This window comes from Coffea arabica, chromosome 1e (genome assembly GCF_036785885.1).
Source record: "Coffea arabica cultivar ET-39 chromosome 1e, Coffea Arabica ET-39 HiFi, whole genome shotgun sequence".
NCBI lineage: Eukaryota > Viridiplantae > Streptophyta > Magnoliopsida > Gentianales > Rubiaceae > Coffea > Coffea arabica.
Genome location: NC_092311.1, coordinates 47,443,597 through 47,462,506, shown reverse-complemented (window position 1 = coordinate 47,462,506; position 18,910 = coordinate 47,443,597). Strand labels below are relative to the sequence as shown.

General features: G+C 34.7%; 2 protein-coding genes and 1 non-coding gene across 8 annotated transcripts; 2 read left to right on the top strand and 1 right to left on the bottom strand.

The window, feature by feature from the left end:
* Positions 1–1,865: 1,865 nt before the first annotated feature.
* Positions 1,866–5,241, top strand: LOC113708534 (NEDD8-specific protease 1). Of its 2 annotated transcripts, none has more exons than XM_027231008.2 (2): positions 1,866–2,382; positions 4,358–5,241. In XM_027231008.2, exon 2 carries the CDS (start codon positions 4,395–4,397, stop codon positions 5,052–5,054), a length of 660 nt encoding a protein of 219 aa, XP_027086809.1. In that variant the 5' UTR covers positions 1,866–2,382; positions 4,358–4,394; the 3' UTR covers positions 5,055–5,241. The 2 variants fall into 2 exon arrangements, with proteins under 2 accessions (XP_027086809.1, XP_027086801.1); XM_027231000.2 differs by having other exon boundaries at positions 1,870–2,382; positions 4,361–5,241.
* Positions 5,242–6,216: 975 nt separating this feature from the next.
* Positions 6,217–6,412, top strand: LOC113719567 (U2 spliceosomal RNA). The gene has a single exon (XR_003454921.1). It is a non-coding gene; the product is annotated as a U2 spliceosomal RNA (small nuclear RNA).
* Positions 6,413–6,800: 388 nt separating this feature from the next.
* On the bottom strand, positions 6,801–11,076 carry LOC113708504 (arogenate dehydratase 2-like). 5 transcript variants are annotated; one of them, XR_011818361.1, is made up of 12 exons: positions 10,709–11,075; positions 10,547–10,614; positions 10,343–10,435; positions 9,680–9,880; positions 9,521–9,601; positions 9,112–9,207; positions 8,941–9,018; positions 8,726–8,815; positions 8,573–8,650; positions 8,342–8,423; positions 8,144–8,219; positions 6,801–7,140 (listed from the first exon to the last, which is right to left on the bottom strand). XR_011818361.1 is itself a non-coding variant. In XM_027230965.2 (12 exons), exons 1-11 carry the CDS (start codon positions 10,965–10,967, stop codon positions 8,160–8,162), a joined length of 1,164 nt encoding a protein of 387 aa, XP_027086766.1. In that variant the 5' UTR covers positions 10,968–11,072; the 3' UTR covers positions 6,801–7,152; positions 8,144–8,159. The 5 variants fall into 5 exon arrangements, 3 of the variants coding, with proteins under 3 accessions (XP_027086766.1, XP_071915511.1, XP_071915509.1); XM_027230965.2 differs by having other exon boundaries at positions 6,801–7,152; positions 8,573–8,628; positions 10,709–11,072; XR_011818360.1 differs by lacking the exon at positions 8,573–8,650.
* Between the last annotated feature and the right edge of the window lie 7,834 nt (positions 11,077–18,910).

Sequence of the window (18,910 nt, the reverse complement as noted above, 5' to 3'; positions counted from 1 at the left end):
TTTGGGGCTGTGATACTTTTGGCCAAAAAATATATATATAGTTTTGAAGTATTTAATGAACATTATTTCATAAAATTTGGAATAAAATTTTTGGTGTTAAAAGTAATTTTGGCAATACTTAAGATTTGGCACTTTTAGAACAGTTTTTGTATTTTAATAAATAAAATATCAAATTTAATCATTTATCTTATATTATGAACTAAATAAAAAGATAAATACATTTAAAAATTTTAAAATTACGCACTATCCAATACAATAAACTATATATCCAAATAATATACTTAATCGTGCTTGAACACTTAATAAGTACTTTTATTAAAAGCTTCATTAGATGAAATATGTTTCAATAAACTACTACAACACTAAACGTACCCTCAGCATTCAACGTGTAACACAGATTAGGTGACCAAAAAGGATTAGTTTGGATAGATTTTGTGGATTACCGAGGAGTACTTGTCTAAATTTTATGATGTAGGTAAATGTGTAGGTAAAATTATTGTATCTTTTCCAATTATCGTGCTAGTCAGACGAATATAAAATAGCTTATACAGCTAGTGACTTTAGGGCTTTAATTTTTGAGTTAATAAAAAAAATAACTCTCCTTGAGGCATAGATAAATTTCCAGTTTATCCATTAAACTTTATTTTTGTCACTTAACTCTCTAAAAATGAAACTACCCCTCTATTATGTTGATGTTTATTTTCTTTTTATTTTTGAACAAATAAAATATTTCTCTATCCATTAGTTTTCTTTTCTAAATTTTGAATTTGCAAATAATGAAATTAATTAATTTTTGAACATTTATTATTTTTTACATATAGCAATTCTACATTAATTTGTATCTCTTTTATTTGTCACAATCCATCATAACCAAAAATTTAAAATATCCATATCTAATAGAAGATAGGCAATGACTACTATTATGGAGTAAAGCACCGTTTTGGATTGAAGGAAAGGAAATGAGAGAATTCTAGTAAAAAAGAAAAGAAATGAGAGTAGAGAAAATAGAAATCCATCCATGTTGTTTGGATTACAACATGAAAGGAAAGGAAACTATATTGAGAAATATTTCATATGAAAAATCATAATTATTAATACGGGTCTTTTTCCATGTAAAGGGGGAAATCTTATGTTACAATTGAAACAAAAGTGATGAGGGTTATTCAAAAATCGAAGTCAAGGTATGTTTAATAAAATCGAAGTTTGAAAATTGAAACTTGAAATGTGAAATTTGAAGTGTGAATCTATTAAATTATTAAGTTGTTAAATATTAAATTAAATACATTTGAGTGCATATCATATTGAGTGATCAGTGGATAGCTTATTACTTATTTATGGGAGTAGGTTTTGCCTAGAAAATTTAGTGTCACATAATTAATTTAGATGTTTAATTTTTGGTTATCAAACGCGTTTGAACATATTAAAATCTGAATCTACTAAGTTTAAGTATAGAATTGGGTTATTAAACAGGGTCTCAATTTGCTTTATAAAAAGAAGACGTCAATGAACTTTTATGAAATGATTATCGTTTGAGAAATAGAAATTCATGTTATCAAAGAATTTCCTCAAATTATTTCTAGTATGGAATGAGTCAAAAAAAATAGTTAAAGAAAAAAAGAAATAATTAATGATACAACCAACCAACGAATTATGACTTAATTAGTCTATCACTAGGATTCATCCCATCGAAATTCCTAGTTACTTCGAGTTACGTTAGTTACGTTTTTTTTCATAATTTAAAAGTTCAATTTATAAACACATAATATACATTTTAGGAATTTTTAAAATTTTTATTAATCTTAATATTGTCATTTCCCTTCGTTTCCGCTACTTTTGGACAAACTAAATCTTATTCATTCCTTTTTCTCCTAATCCTTTCATTTCTCTTACCAAAAACCAATCTAAACATCAAAAACCTTGGGCCTGTCCATTTCCTTTCCTTTCCCCTCATTCCCTCAAAACAAGCAGTGCGTTTGAGCTTCATTTCCATCACAAATAAAAAAAAAAAAACAAAACACAGAAACAAAAGGTGTTTCGCATTCCAAAGCGCGGTTACTATGCCCTAAATCAAGGTTGGGAGTTGAAGTATTTAGTCTAATGACAAGTTCAACGAAGCAACCAAGCGTAATTAACCCAAATAGACACAGAATTTTGATACGCTAAGAACTAACTGTGGATTCCCATAATTAAACAGACAGAGAATTTGGACTAATATATAAACTCAAATCACTTAACAATTCTTTTCTGTCACTTGACAATTGATATCCGTCCTTAAATACTCATCCAACCTGTAGTCCGGGAAGGAAGCTCGCAACCGCCATCCACCGTTGATAACCACCTCTTGCGGCCGATTGTATCACCCAGCTTCTCCCTCTACTTAAGGTAATATATTTCCTTTCTATATTGCTAACAATTTGTGATAAATTATTCCATAGAGAGTGCTAATGTGCATAATTGGAATGATTTTTTTTTTGGGGTCTATATATGTATTAGGCCTAAAAATTCGAAATATCATTTGCATCTTTAGATGTGGTGATGGAATTAAGTCCTGCACTTAGTTCTTGGGAGCTCTACTTGATTATTAAAGTTATACGTTTATCTTTAAGACTGGAGATTTTTAGTTGTTTTATTGTCTAGATTATTTGTTATTCGAGTTAAAATTAATTTAGCCATCCATTGATAGTTAATTATGTTGCAGCTAATAAGAAATTGGATTAAGATACTTATTAGTCCTGCTTACTGATGGATGATTCATCATAACCTTGATTAGCGATAGCTTTTTAACTTAGTCATAATACCTAATGTGGAAAATAGCAGTCCTGTTTCCACACTTTCTTATACGCTGGAAAACATATTTAATAATATGGTATTTCGATCATTGGAAAATCAGTATGTGGTGAGCTAAGTATAGTCCTCTTAACAATTTCGTAGTAGCTTCAATATATAATTTTGCAAGAGCGTCTGTCACTCTGAACCTACTAATTCATCCTTTCATATATTGATTTGAGGTTGATTTTGTTTCTTGGAATTTCTGAAATTTTTGGTTATAGTTAATCTGGTGACTCCTGGATTTTTTTTTTTGTAATTTTTTGTTCTGAGGGGTATCATACTCACCTGAGTTTTGTCTTGTTATTGCTCTGGAAGTGTTTCTGGAAATTGAACGTCAATTGTTGAAATGACTACGTTTCTTTTACCTACCAGGACATGGCCCTGATGGCAGTTGCAGTTTTGTTTGTTTTATGAGCTCAGATAGAGTTGGGGAAAATAGATATTTTTGTTGAGTTGTGCTCGATCAATATCACATGATAAAGAGTAGCTGTTTAACTTAGTTTAGTTATCCAGAGGCCTACAAAGTGCAATACACTATTGAGTGTTCTAATGGTGAACCAGAGCCAGAAATTGCTTCGGTTCGTTTAACGGATACAGTAGCATTTCCCTTTATTGGACAATTTAGAATCCAATTTTGATGGGGGATGACCTAACCATGTAGTTCTTCTGAATGTTGAACTTAAGTGCTAAACAAAGTTGAGTTAACTAAAGCTAGTGATGACCAGGAGATTAATAGTTTGATCACATGATTAATTTACCTTAAGCATGAATGGAATTGTAAGTGGTTCCACAGGTTTGATTGGAGTTGGATGAAATTTTTGGTAAATAGACACCAAAAGTAGGGAATAAGAACATACAGGAGAATGTTCACATGTATGATTAATTCTGTTAAGAAAAAATTTGAAAGGCTAAAAAGAGCATACGAAAAATTAAGTTCATGCTTTTCAGATATGTGGAGCACATGCTAACAATAAGCTGCATACATATTGTGGCAGAGTATATGAAGATCATCAAGTTTTGTGGACTTTTGTAATTGATAACGGCAATAATTTGCTAGTCCATTAATGTTAACTCATCCATCAGCAACTACCTATTATGGGTATGTGTGAACAATTTCATAACTTGTGCAATGCCTTTTTGATGGATTGTAGAGCCACTTTCATACTGGTGACAAGCACGGATATCATATTTTCATTTTGGAACTGAAGTTTAATTATACATGTTTGTGTCCGTACTTTTAGTTTCTCCTGCTGTTTCATGAGTTCAGGTTGTCATCAACATATTTGCAAAGGGTTCTGGCAACTTTCTCCTTAATTTTGCATGATTTATCATAATTGAATAAATTATGTGATGAGTAATAACTTTACTCTTCATTGTTACGGAAAATGATTCAATGATGCGAGACTGCACATTTTGGACCTTGAATACTAAACTATTTACAGTGTACTGCTTTTAAAAAATTCACAAATTCTACTTATCCATCTTATTTGTTAAAGTTCACTTCTGGTGATATCTGATTGCATTTAAGCAGGTGTAGAAGTCTGCATTTTGACCTGGCAAAGGGTATGGCAGATGAAAAGGTTCTCAGCTACAATGATGTCGTACTTAGACAAGCTGATTTGGACATTCTCAGTGGTCCACATTTCCTTAATGATCGCATCATTGAGTTCTATCTTAGTTACCTCAGTTCACGTCATGCTGCCGAGGACATCCTATTCGTGCCTCCTTCAATTGCCTTTTGGATTAAAGAGTGCCCTGATACTGCAAGCCTTGAGGAATTCCTAAAGCCACTTAATCTTCCCAATAGGGAACTTGTACTGTTTCCTATCAATGATAATATTGACGTAAGTTTTGCTGAGGGTGGGAACCATTGGAGCCTACTTGCTTTCAGGAGAAGTGCTAAGGTTTTCATCCATCACGACAGCAGCTCGAGTTGCATGAACAGTTCCCATGCCAGACGGCTCTATAGGGCTATTTTTCCTTATATCTCTGATGGCGTTACGTACATGGAGTGTTCTAATACTCCAAAGCAAGTTAATGGTCATGACTGTGGCTTGTATGTTATAGCCTTTGCAAGAGCAATATGCAACTGGTACGAAAATACAACACCAAAGGATAAAAAGAGGTGGTGGTTCTCAGATTTGGAGCATATCACTCCATCTGCCATATCTGAGCTACGTAGTGAGATTCTGGAACTAATCAGAGGTCTAATGGTGAAGCATTAATGTCTGCCTTTCTTGAATTGGCTATTAAAGATGTGATATTTTGCTTGTATGCTAATACACAACGCGTGCGGATTTTGATGTAAACTTTTCTCCTGGATCAAGTCCGGGTAATGGCCAGCGGTCATGTGTTCTAGAGATCCAAGCTCTTTGTATTAATGCAGAAACAGCAGTAGCTTATGTGATTCAATTGTTTTTACTTGTTCGATACTTCTAGTCTGTCATGTTATGCTTGTTACGAGCCGTTTTTTGGATCTGATATGCCTCATTAAATGTTCAATAATGGATTTTAATTTAGCAATAGTTCTGGCTAAGCAGACTTTATTTTTTTAGTTGTTGTTGATCTACTTAATTCTTCCTCTACCTCCACCGCTTCAGCAATCTAGTCGGGTTACCTATAGCAAAATTAGCTGCGACACTTTGGGTCCATGCAGTATGGAGTTTTATGTGCAAAAGAAGCTGTATGCTGCTGGTAAAAAACTGCTGCAGCAAACGAGGCGAAGAAATTTTAGTTCTCAGATTTTGGAAGGATCACTCCATCTGCTGTGTCTAGACGAGTAGCGAGATTCTGGGACTAACAAAGAGTCCAACGGTGAAGTGTTAAAGGTGCTATTAAGACGTACGATCGGGCTTGCACACCGATTATAACTTTTTCTGCCTTAGTTTTTACCCCCAAAAAAGATTTTTTTTTTGTGTCTGGCTTAGTGCAATTTTTACTTTCGCATACATTTTCTTCCTCTTGTTCCACTGACTTCAGATTTCAAGTCAGACGCCTATTGCAAATTTGATTTGGTGTTTGGATCTATGCACTATAGGATTCAGTTTTATGTGTAACATGAACTCGACATGCTTGGTTGCAACAAAATCTAGATAGTACTTCTCAGGGTTGAAGACTTTTGGGCAAAAGTCCCATTTATCCCGTAATTATAACAATAAATTGTTCGTGTTTTATCGATGCGTACCTTTTGAACAACAAATCCTTCTGAATCTTTCACGATTGGATTCCTTGGCCTTTCTTTTGCTTCCATTCTGTATTTTGCTATGTTGACAGGACAAATTTCCCAGTCAGTCATGTGCTATCGCCAACAAGTCCCACATCGGCTCGGTAAGGAGGACGAGGAGGGTACCAGCAGTATAAATGCGCTAATCCAATACGAAGTAAAGCATACCTTTCTCGGCCTTTTGGCTAAGATCAAGTGTAGTATCTGTTCTTATCAGTTTAATATCTGATACGTGGGCCATCGGCCCACACGATATTAACTCAATTTTTTAAGGGGGAGGGGCCATCACGGTAGCTTGCTATCGGGCCTCTCGCGCGTCGCCTTGGCGTTACACTGCTGCCTTGGCCAGGCGCACCCCACCAAACCTAGTTTAAAATTGTACAAATCATAGTAGGCTATTAAGCACTTTTGCACAGCCGATGAATTTAGAGCTCACTGTAAATTTTCTATTAAACGTATTTCCAGCAAAATCTTCCGCTCTATTTCCTTGGAAAAAAAATTAGGTTAGCCTTTTTGATACATGAAAGTCAATTAACTGGTAAACTTGAATCAATCTTAAGTGTATTCTTGGCTCCTATTATTAAATCATGAAAAATCTTCCAGCCCCGCGTTTGGTCTTGCTTTGTTTCTCTCTTTTGATTGCCTTATAGCGCAATGTCAAAGGTACTTTTTTATGGTCAAAGTTGCTGTAAATGTAAGAATCGCGTCGATAAGAAGTGCAAATTGCATACTTGGAAAACAAAGGACAGATAAAATGCCAAATAGGCTAATCTTCTTTCTTTTCATATTTGGATCAATAAAAGCCGAAAACAAAGAGGAAAAATAGGCCTACCAAGAAAGGAAACAATATAAGGTGAATACCTGTCTAACAAAGAGATTACAAATAAAGAATTGCCAATTTTTTAAAGAAATAAAAAAGAAAAGAAAAGAAAGAAATTTGAGGTGAATTCATCTTTCTGACAAGAAGAGAAAGAATTGCCAAATTTAGCATCCAGCGCATTAACCTCCGGAGGATGACTACATGGACTGCTGCACCAGATACAGATTTTGTAGATGTATCCATGCGCAAGTTCAAGAATCACTCCTGTCTGTCGTATCACCTAAAAGAGAGTTCAATGAGGCCTTAAAGATTGAAAACAAAATGATAAGAAGTACAAAGAATAAGAGGAGCCTTTTACTGAAAAAAGCCATCATGACAACATCTGTGCACGGAAAGGGACTGAACTCTTTCGAAAAGCCCAAACAAAACTAAAGAAGAACTTCCAGAGGAAATGGAAGGATTAACCGAATGTCAGAACACGCAGTGCCCAAGGACACGTACTTACAAGCGCATCCAAAATATAAGCAGGAAAAGTAAAAGGCTTTCCATCGTGACAAAGATATTGCAGAATCACAAGTAATGCTTAACCAAATTCCAAGTTCTCGAAAATCGGTCAGTCAGTCAATCAGAGGATTCAGAGCCCAAGACAGGTACCCATCCAAAAGAGTCTTTTCATTCATCTTCTTTGAAATTATGGAATCTTTATATCTCATCTTCAAAAGGAACCAAATGATGATATTCAAATTATCTTGGCTTTCTCTTAAATATTCCTCCCCCATGACATTGTCATAATATGAAGCTTGCATTTTGCTCAGCATAACCACAAGTGCAAATACTCGAACTGATAGAAAAGCTTTAGCCTATTATCACATTTACCAGACCTGATCATGCTCAAGAGCCCACCACAACTAGTCTAATACCCTTTCATTAGAAGTCCCTAGCAAAGCTATCCTCCTTTAAGCAGCAAAGATAATTTTACAACCCTTGCTAAATCTTTTAATTAATCAATTGACTTTTAGCCAAATTGTCCCAGATCATCACCTCTAATCCAAATTGACACTGCTGATTTGATGATATCATGTACTGACTCTTAAGTTTACATGATGACAGACATCTAAGCTTTCTTAACATAGACACAACCAAAGAAGTAGATACGGCGAAAATATATCTGCTTTCAGTCACATTAATGGAGCCATATTCACATGTCGTTCAGCAAATGACATCAGTGCATTAATCTAATTAATGATATACTTTAAATATTCGAAGAATACCAGGCGGTAAGGTCACTCATGGAGTGCCAGTGTCTGCAGGATAACTACCCAGCACTCTCAAGAACGTAGCAAACTCCTGTAAGGGCATCCAATTTCCATATGAGATCTCCTTAAGAGTACATAACATTCAAGAAAATTTCACTTCAATGTTCTTATCAGACTGAAAACACAGAGCATCAAGTTTGAAGCAAGCTGCACCTCTAAATGACCAAGAGCATATTGGGCATTTTGATCAGCCATGGATGCTTCAAAATCAACATAAAAAAGGTAGGGGAAGTTTCTGCATCAGAACACAACCCGGTATATGAAGATAAGTGCTCTTGAAAGAATGGGACAGGCGCAGATTGGAAGCCGCTATTTACTCATAATCAGCTTTATTGATGCAAAATTGCACTTAAAAAAACTCAGTAGGAAACTTATTGGACATACTTAACACTGTCAACAAATGCTCGCAATGCCTGCTTTGGTAAAGGTCGGCTTTCAATCTGGGTTGAGGAGGAAACATCACTAACACCACAAATAGATAAAGTCCAGAGCCATGCCCAATAGCCCAATCAAAATTGAAACAGAACTGGAACTCACCTTAGTAAGGTTGATATTCCTCATAGCAAAAACAGCAAGGGCCTTGAAAAGCTCCCCAGGGCCTTCCTCAAGTGAGAAGACTATACTTGTCTAACAATGAAGAAATATGAACCAATCAAAGGGGTGAAAGCTGACACTTTTCAGATGCAAAATTAACTTAATTAAGTTATCACATTTTTTCTTTCAATCGATAGTAGGTGTGCAATATTGCTAACCTTAAACGGTTTATCAATGCCAGGAATGATAGGCTCCCTAGCTAACATTAAGAATCGAGTGATGTTATCGGAATCATCCTGGAAGGCAAGATGCATCAATGAATCAACCCATAAACGTTAATCTGGTCTTATAAAGAGTCACTCAGAGAACTTTATTTCTCTGTTATCAACCTGTATATCCCGGGCAAGAATATTCAAGCCATAGATCCTAGCAGCGGTCTCACTAGCAACTGCCCCTGCATCTTTGAGTTTGTGGAAAGCAATAAACTGGGGATTGGAGATGTAAAGAAAAGGAGCAATTAAATCAACCAAACAACATCAATAAAACTTGATTACAGTGTCTAAAACTTAAGAATGCACAAGATAAACTTTCAGTTGTGTTAATCTAAGACAATCTGAAGCCAATGATCATTTGCAAAAACTTCTGCATTGTTATCAGCAGACTTTCTCCAGAATTAAATTCAAGCACTTTCAAGAAGAAAGTAACTGGAACAGTCATCTTATTGAAGACATAGAGCATTTCACTGGTAACATGACTTTAAGCCAACATAGAAGAACAGCCAATCTACTGAACAGATACCTTTGCTGCGCCAGCAGTATCATCAACAGCTTCTCGAACAAGGCCCAACTTTGTTAATGTGTTCTCACATTGTGCAAGAGCCTGAAGCATTAGCAAGGCTAAAATGAATATAGTGACTAAAGTGTTTGAAAAATCATATTAGCAGGCGAAAAAACATACCTGTGGATGGCTCAGAACCCTTTTAAGTTCTTCAAGGTTAGCATCAGGGTTAGCCAACAAGCAATGTCTGATTGCAAGCTTGACTTCTCCAACAATATGCAACCGGTGTCGAAGTAACAGATCATAATTCCTGTGAATACTCCCTCCTAAAGAATTCTCAATAGGTAAAACTGCTCTATCAACAAGCCACCTTTCAACAGCCTGTAAAAGGACAATATCTGGCAAGATGAGTAAGATCGCATCATTAAGCTACCAAAATATGAGGTTCTGACGCAAACAGTACAGTTTTCAGCGCCATGGCAAAAGACCTACTCCACATTGTTCTAAAATACCTCGTAAAAGTCCTCAAAAAGCAAATTCCTAACAAGAAAACATTTCTTACTTTCAGAGATTTTTGAGCTCATTAGCCCTCTTCAACACCGGTCTTACCTGATTTTCATCTTATCTGGTTACTTATTCATATAATACCAAGCTCTAGATAATTATGCCAACAAATCAAGCTTTCTTCATTACAAGCTAAGAAATACAGGAAGAATGCCAAGTTGCAAGTATTAACACCATGCACTATATATACTAAAAAGAGAATATCACGACGAATCATACTGTCAAGTGAGAAAACAGCATACTAACTTTCTTTAGCAAGTAAAAAGCCCAGGAACTTACTTCAAAAGCAGTGTCAAATTGTTCACATGGAACTGCTTCACAGTTCGGGTACGCCTTCTCTGCTGCTGACTCACTGTATGCACCTCGGACACCCTATAAGTAATATATTAAAACCACAAATTATATATATATATATATATAAACAAAATAAACTCTACAATCACATATCTACACATCCGTAGATGAAGATCCGAATTAAAGAACCTGATAAGCAACACGAAGACGAGAACCTTCCGTAGCCAAATTCGATAGACTCGCTGAAGTTAAAGGCCCTAAAGATTCACAAAATTCATAAAATAAACTACACCTCCAAAAAACAAAAAAAAAAAAAGATGAGGAAAATTAGAAAAGATTAATTATTAGTACTTGGAAGTGAAATGGAGGAGTCTCTGGAATCGTCATCAATCAGTTTCTGCAATTCAATTGCTTTTGCTTGCTTATTGACGCTATCGGGGACTTGATCGCTGCTGCTGCTGATGTTATTGCACGCTTGGCTGTGGATCCTACGCAGCCGTCTTGGGAGATTAATGGTGGAATATGAAGCTTGATAGCAATACGAGGTTCTAGGGTTTAGTTTTTGGACAAACGAAGAGCTCACCGGGGATTTTCCGGCGGTGGCCGCCATTGTTGAGCTGTAAAATGAAACGGAGAAGAGCGGGAGCTGGGGGGTTGGAAAAAGTGACGTGCAACGAGATTGATTTTTTGGTTGGTAACTTTTTTACTGTTTTGGGTCAAAGGGTGTGGCTCTTTCTTCTTCTTTTTTTTTTTTTTGTTATGAAAAATCGTTCAAAACGTCCCTCACATTTTATAAAATAAACTTTTTTGTCCCTCATTTTTAAAAGTGTAATTTTACATCGCTTATAAATTCACATTGGTCAAATTTGATCCCTACTTGGATTTTTGACTAGTTTTTTATCGGAATTCACCACGTGCCTTGCACGTGATCATTTTTTAGGGGCAAATTTATCAAATCAAATTTCACATAATTTAATTTTTTTCGTTCCTAATATTTTTCAAAATGAATTTTTGCGTCTCTCACATTTCAAAAAATGAATTTTTTCGTCCCTGACATTTCATAAATGAATTTTTTCATCTCTCATTAATCATGTGTGCGAATAATTTCTTTTTATTTTAAACTCATATATATATGTATATATATATATTTGATTTCACTTAAACAATATGAATAGCATGTAATATATGTGTATTTGATTTCATCTACAATTACAATACAGATATATTACATGTTATCTATACTGTTCAGGTGAAATCAAATAGACATATATATATATATATATATATATATATAAGTTTTTAAAAATAAGAAAAGATTATCACACACGTGATCAATTAGGGATAAAAATTTTTATTTTGCAAAGTTTGAGGGATGACAAATTTATTTTGTGAAATGTGGCGGGTGAAAAATTTCATTTTGTGAAATGTGAGGGACAATTGATCAAATTATATGAAATATGTTTGACAATTTTACCCCTCCAAAATAAATCATGTGCAAGACACGTGATACATTCTGGCAAAAAACTAGTCGAAAATCTAGATAGGAACCAAAATTGACCAATGTAAATTTGTAAATGACGTAAAATTACACTTTTAAAAGTAAGGGATGAAAAAAATTATTTTACAAAATATGAGAATTGTTTTGAACGATTTTCCTTTTGTAATTGTCCGGTTAATTGCACCAGATATTGGTGTGAAGGGCATTTCTGTCAACTAACACCCCACAATTTTTCCCCTTTTTTGTAATTAATGTTACCTTTTTTTTTTTGTACGAGGGAAGGGTTATCCATTGGTGGGACAGATCACCATTTGCTTCTTTCAGCATTGATGAAATATTTTTAGGAGTAAGGCAGAGCACGACGGAGAAGTCCACTTACCCATCTCTTATTTATTTATTTACTATTGTAAAGTTATAGTAATTTGCCATAGATTGCATATCTCGGAGTCTACAAGACTTGAATCGAGCTTCTTTCAAGCCCTAGCATGAAAATTTTGATCATAATCAAGACTACAAGACTCATATCTCGAAACGCTAGCATATCTCGAAATCTATAAGACTCGTGCATTTTATTCAAAAAATATATTATAATACACATTTCAAAAGTAAAATCAACATTTTTTTTTCGGGTATGAAGGGACATCTCGCATTCCAAAAGCAATTTATCAAATTTGAAGTTAAAAAAAAAAACTGATTGAGTAAACTCTCAAGTCTCAATCGAATTTTTATTTTTTTAAATTTAACACATCATTACAAACATAAGTACTACAACTACTACTTTGTAGTTTGTAGTACTCCATATTTGTGTTTTGTTTTCTCTTTTTTTTTTTTTAATGACAAGAAAATTTCATTACTAAATTTGTTGGAAATTGTGCACCAGCACCAATTGACAAACAAAATTCTTAGGAGAGACCTACAAAGACCCAATGGTTTTTTGTTTTTCAGATAAAGAACAAAACAGAAAAGATTTTGAAAAAAAAAACGGGAGAGAGAGAGAGAGAGAAAGAAGTTGGCCGACAGGAAGTTGGTTTTGAGGTACTGTTCAATTCTCCGAAGTTCGCTCGGTTGTCAATCAGAACAGTCACGCTCACTCCCAAGATTCTAAGTTGGTGGCCCAACAGACTGACATCGTTTCGAATTCTTTTGGCTTTGGAGTTGTTGAACGCTTGTAAAGCAAGTGTCCACTTTTCATTCTCATTTTAGAATGTTCCAAAATATTTATTTTGATTAGAAAGTTAAATAATTTTGTAGTCTTTCTTTACAATATAATTTTTCTTTTCTAATTATATACGTATTATTATTTAAATTTAAAATTTAAATTTATGAGAGTAAAATTAAAAAAAGAGAAGTACAAACGTCACAATCAAATCATTATTCTTAAAAAGTTGGATTCCTCAAATAAGACCGAATAAATGGAACGGAGGAATACTAAATATTAGGCAAAGAAAAATCTTCTTGGTCAATATATAGTTACGTAAAAGAATTTTAAATGAAAAAGAATTAATCGATGGGAAGACTGCCAATTGATGCTGTAATTTATTTATGTATTTTTTCCTCTTTTTTTCGACAAGAGTAGATATATTTTTTATGTACTGCAACATATACTACTGATCTCTACTGAATAATTATTTAGAGTAAAATTTTGAAGTATGAAACATACTAACACAATCAATCGTGAGAAATATATAGGAGCACATAATTACAGGAAGCCAAAAATACAATATTGGTTTTAATAATAAAATTCACAGCAAGTACAAATACTTTAACACGGTTTGTTGATTAAATTCTGATTTCTGATTAAATATGCTCCCCCCAATCAAAATTTATTCAAGAACTATATCATTTGGACTGGCGGACTACAAAACTGCCTCGCCTGATTCCCTCTTTGGGGCTGGATCTTGATTGGGCTATCGTCCAAGACTCTGAAATTAGAATACTTTTCTGTCTGACCACTGTCCTGCTCCACATCAACTAGAAAACCTGTCTCGTTGTCTTGGGTGTGTATTATTATTTGTTGGGCTGACATGATGACTGAACTTGATAAAAATGGGCCCTTTTTTTAATGTTTGGTAAGGTTTTCCAGGCAAATGCATTGGTTTCAACAAAATAAAACTTTGTCATGTTAAGCGATGAACTAACATATTCTAGGGACGGATGCGGTTTAAGAAGCGAGGAGAGGGAAAAAGTGGAATTAGAACCCAAGATTACTAAGTTTTAGAATCTCAATCATAATCATTAGATCAATACGTCTTCAACAAAAATTGCCTAGTTCTAATCGAGATAAATTGTTTTTTTTTTTTTACTTTTCCCAGCAGATTAAATATCATTTTCTCGTTCGCCGCTTCTAGAATTTTAGCTCAAAACATCATCACAACACATCAAAACCTTTTACTTGTTGCACCTTAGCATTTAGGAGAAGATGTCGTTAAGGAGTGAAAGAGACAGAATTTTGTCGGGCTCGTACATCATCATCAGTATCAATATTATTATTATTATTACTCCATTTCATTATCTGGAAACTGATTAGTTGGACGAAGTTCAGGTCACGTGACGATCGAGGCTGCACATAGAAGAAGATGTCCTGCAGTTGCAATTGAATTGTTTGATCCGAAAGAGCCATCCCTAATCTGAGGCGCATGTATGTATGTGCAGTCAGATGACCGCTCTTCTAGACAATATGGCCGAAGTCGCCAGACCTGACAAAAGTCGGAAGACTTCAAGAACGGGAGCCAGGAATAGCAGCAAACCTTAATGCGGACAAATTGGATACCAGTACCAACTCCGTTCTGCGCCACAATTTCTTTGTTTTCACGTCTTTTCAATGACTCATGGCGATTAATATTAGTAGTTGAGTTGAGTATGCACATGTACGTACGACAATCATCATGTTTTGACTCGGTGATCACAAAAAAAAAAATGTTTACTAAATTCCTTTCTAAGCAGTGGGTTAGGAATTTGAACTCCACCCGTAATACAAAAAAAATTCAAATGAGGTGTCAGAACATTTTTTTGATATAGTCGGATCTGCATACTTATTGTTACGATAGACGGAAAAAAAAAAAAAAAAAAAAGAGTACGCGCTGGAAGTAAAAACAAATTAGCAACTCATTCACGGCTGAGTAGTTTGGTCACATGCGAAAATGTTTTTAACAGAATCTTGCAGTACTAAGACAAACGCGTTATAACGTATGAGATACTGCAATAAACCACGTTATCATACTTCTCTATCTTCATGACTATATGTAATAGTTTGTTACGATATTTTGTTCATATTCCTAAACGACAATGACAAGCTCTAAGACAGCGTTTTTTTTTTGGGAAGGATCACAGCGTTTTAGCACAAATTTGTTTAGTTTAGAAAACTCACAGATATTTTATTCCATAGAATATTACTCATATGTTCTACTTATCTTTGCTCTCCAAAAGTACGATCCAAAGATACTTTGTCTTGCAAGACAGTTAGTTATGTTACTCTCAATCTTAATAATAATATTGTAATCGTGCACGGGAGAAAGTGTGAGAAGGTGAATGAAAATTAATTTCTTTTTCTTCATGTATGTTTGGTTGGCAGGAATACCGACACACTTTTTTTTTTCCTTGCATTTTATGCCTAGTAAATAGTTTACTTAGTGATTTTGAAGGAAAATGGTTAGTAGTTATACACAAAGTTTCAATGCCAACTACTAGCTTGCTATAATCTCTCTCAATTTTTTCTTGATAGCAAAAAAGAAAAAATGTAATGAGAAACTTATTTTCATTCTTCGATTGTAGTTTTCCGTAGAAATTTTTTTTTTTAAAATTTTTTTTTTAAACTCACATATATTAAATCGCTACGATACACTTTTTTTTTTTGTTGGAAAAACTTCTAAATTTTTTAGCAATCCAAATGGGCTTGTTTTATCTCACTCTCCCCCCAACAACTTTAAAGAGTTCAGTTACATTTCTTGGTTCGATTTTTTTGTTGTCTTCGTTCAAAACGAAATGCGTGCATACAGTAGCAATCGCACGTCGCCTAATCAACTTGGGATTTTATTACTGGTGTTTAGATCGTAACGGACTTCATACGTCGAAGGATAGATTCATTAAATATATCTTAACCTCGCATGAAAATCTCGCCCCTTGACTTGAGTGAACAACAGTCCATCCATCGAACTTGGGATGCTTCTTTCGCTGGCTGATGCCATTGGCAATTTGGCACCAGATTCGAGAGATTGTATGTATCACGTGACCTCCCTCTTACTATTTCATTCTCGCTCACGTGACTAATTAAAACACTGCTTTTTTATTTTAAATGTATTAATAAGACGGCATCATGTTTTACTAAGTGCACATTTTTTTTTTTGAGTTTTTATTTAAAAAAAAAAAAAAACTCGAAATGGGAGTGCTAATGGTCAATTTTGTTTATTCTTCGTATGGGGTTAGGAAATGGGAGTGCTGCATTATACAAGTGAGATTATCCTTTACTTCAGAAGGTAGAGAACTGAAAATTGAGGGTGGACCCACCACTAAGACCAGGATGATGAGGATCGATTTGATGGTGTTTCCCTCTCCTCGAAAACTTCAAATATTCGTCAGCTGGCCGCATTTCACATGCCACGTGTCCATTCCAAAATTTGGAAATAGAAACAATGGCCCCACCACGCACCGACCAGCCACTGGGCCGTGTCCCACTCCCGCCTCGTCTTCTCTATCTACTTGCCCAGGCGGCTACCCATTCGCCTTCTCCTTCGCCAGCTTTCGACTTTCTTATTGGTAATTAATTAAAAACTCATGCACTTTTGGTCATTTGGTGGCTTGGCTTGGAAATTAAAAGAAAAAGGAGAACAATACGTGCAGGAAATAGATGAAAATAGATTTGCTTTTGTTCGAGTGAGTTATAGGTATCTAATTTTGAATTTTGAATTTTAAATTTTGTATCAATTAGAGATATAAAAATGATTAAAAAAAAAGATTAGTTGTCAACGATAGAGATAGAATAGATTAGTTATCATTTTGTTTTTTGTCTAAAAAGCTATGTATCATCATAACTAGAGTGAAAATACAGAAGATATTTTTTCCAAACTCGTTTCTTTTTAAACAGTTTTCAGTTATAAATGGTTCTTGCGAGTATACAAAAATGTAAAATTTGATGAATTTTGAAATTGAAAATATATAGTACAATTTAAGGTTTTCTTAAATGATTAATCTTGTACAGGCTGACAGTGTATACATTTACATTCTTGAATGCGCACCACATAAGTAAAAAATAAGGGTCAACTTCAAATTCGGATTAAATGACATGCATTTTAAGGGTGATAAGTATACACATTTCTTGACAACCATTTACACAAGTAGTGTGACTATTGAGTTTATGCATGATTGGAATGTGAAAGTTTTGGCGAGGAAAACTATTGCACCCTAAAATAGAAAGAGTTCCATCACGAGAATTCATGCTTTTTACGGTTAGCGAAAGTAAAAACCTTGTCTTCCATTTTTATTTTTTTTTTTTGAGGTCAACTCTATATTTTCTTCTTAGAACTTGGCAGTGGCATGATCTTAGATTTTGGTATCCTCTGTGTATTCCTTCGATCATAGTGTCAATGAACAGGAAATCAATCAAGTACATTAAACTACGAAGAAAACAAAACAAAATATTTTTCTAGCCTGCTTAAGTTTATGTAAAGCATGCATGCTGATTAAGAATCAAGGCTCACAGAGAGTACTTATCTAGAATTTTGTGAAAGGTTAATAAGATCTTTCTTGTGCCTTGCGAGTATGTTAAACAATTTGCTTAACCAAGAAATAATAGTCCATTCTGGCCTTGATGTCTGGACTGTTATATATGGACGTGTCAAGGCATGGGTGAAGCGAGTTTTCAAACAACAAATTTTACTTTCTTTGTTTACGTTTTATTTTGGTAATTAATATAATCCATTCACTTTGAATACCATATCTGCTAAGTATTCCTTTCACATTAATCAGTCATTTTAAATAAGTTGATTTTGGTCGAGACATGTCAAGGCATGCGCCAACAACCAACCTCTCTCTCTCTCTCTCTCCTTTGTTTTTTTTTCTCTTCCTAATTAGAGGGATAGCTTGTTTTACAATGAAGTTAAGCATAATTGACAGGGTGACAAGATTTTGGCATAATTAAGTAGTAGTTGCTCAGAGGTCAAAAAGCAACACTGTCTCGATCTGTGCTTAATTGGTCCTTCAATTCGAGTCTTAACTGTCTCAGTCGCTTTTGATTCTTTGAGGATAAACCTTGTCTGTAGAATGGTGCGATACAGTAGTGATGCAAATAAACATCCAGTTTGCCTTTTTTTTTTTTTTTTTTTTGTGTATTGTTGCTTCCTTGCTTATATTCGGCATGCATGTAATTATGTTTTTGTTGTTTTTTATTTCGGGCAAACCAACGAAGAAAACCCTTTGTTCAGATCCATAATAAATTAAGCAAACTTCACAACTGCATGTTATTGTCCCTGCAAAAAAGCAGTTCCAAGTTCGTCGCCTCTCATAGGCCAATTAATCTAAAACCACTGATTAATGATCCGAGCTAGCCACACTTGCTAGTTGCAACGCAAGGTAAGGATGAGAATTCTTGATGCTGAAGCAATTAGCAATTAGCCAGGAAATTTATCAGATTCCCTTTAATTTATCCTTGTGCAACTATATATATATTGCGAAAGAAACCTTTAGCATCAAGAGGGAAATATCTGACTTTTCTGCGTCCCGAGGAGGGCTCAGACTTCTTCTTTAGGGCAAGCAAGATGCATTATTTGTTTCCTGGCATGCATTTGGCCATCATTTTACCATTGCTTGTGAAAAATAGCCCTCCTCGTTGGTTCACTAATGCATCCATTTGAACCGAATTTCAGAACCTATGCATGCAGATTTTGATGTTGGCCTGAAGAAGTATCATAGGACTACGTACTAGCTAGTATTGGCATTTCCAAGAAGGGAAAGGGGAAGACAGCATCCTCTCAACATTTCAAAAAATACATACTAGTACTACTATCTCTTTCACAAAAAAGATCAACGTTTCCCTTCAAGCTTGTCCACAAAAATTTCATTTT

What these genes read in the sequence shown, in the direction of transcription:
- LOC113708534 (XM_027231008.2), top strand. Translation starts at nt 4,395, where the DNA reads ATGGCAGATGAAAAGGTTCTCAGCTACAATGATGTCGTACTTAGACAA.
- LOC113708504 (XM_027230965.2), bottom strand. Translation starts at nt 10,967, where the DNA reads ATGGCGGCCACCGCCGGAAAATCCCCGGTGAGCTCTTCGTTTGTCCAA. An exon ending in GTCTTCGTGTTGCTTATCAG is followed by an intron (nt 10,436 to 10,546) that starts GTTCTTTAATTC and finishes TATTACTTATAG; the next exon opens with GGTGTCCGAGGTGCATACAG. An exon ending in ATGCTCTTGGTCATTTAGAG is followed by an intron (nt 8,220 to 8,341) that starts GTGCAGCTTGCT and finishes ATGCCCTTACAG; the next exon opens with GAGTTTGCTACGTTCTTGAG.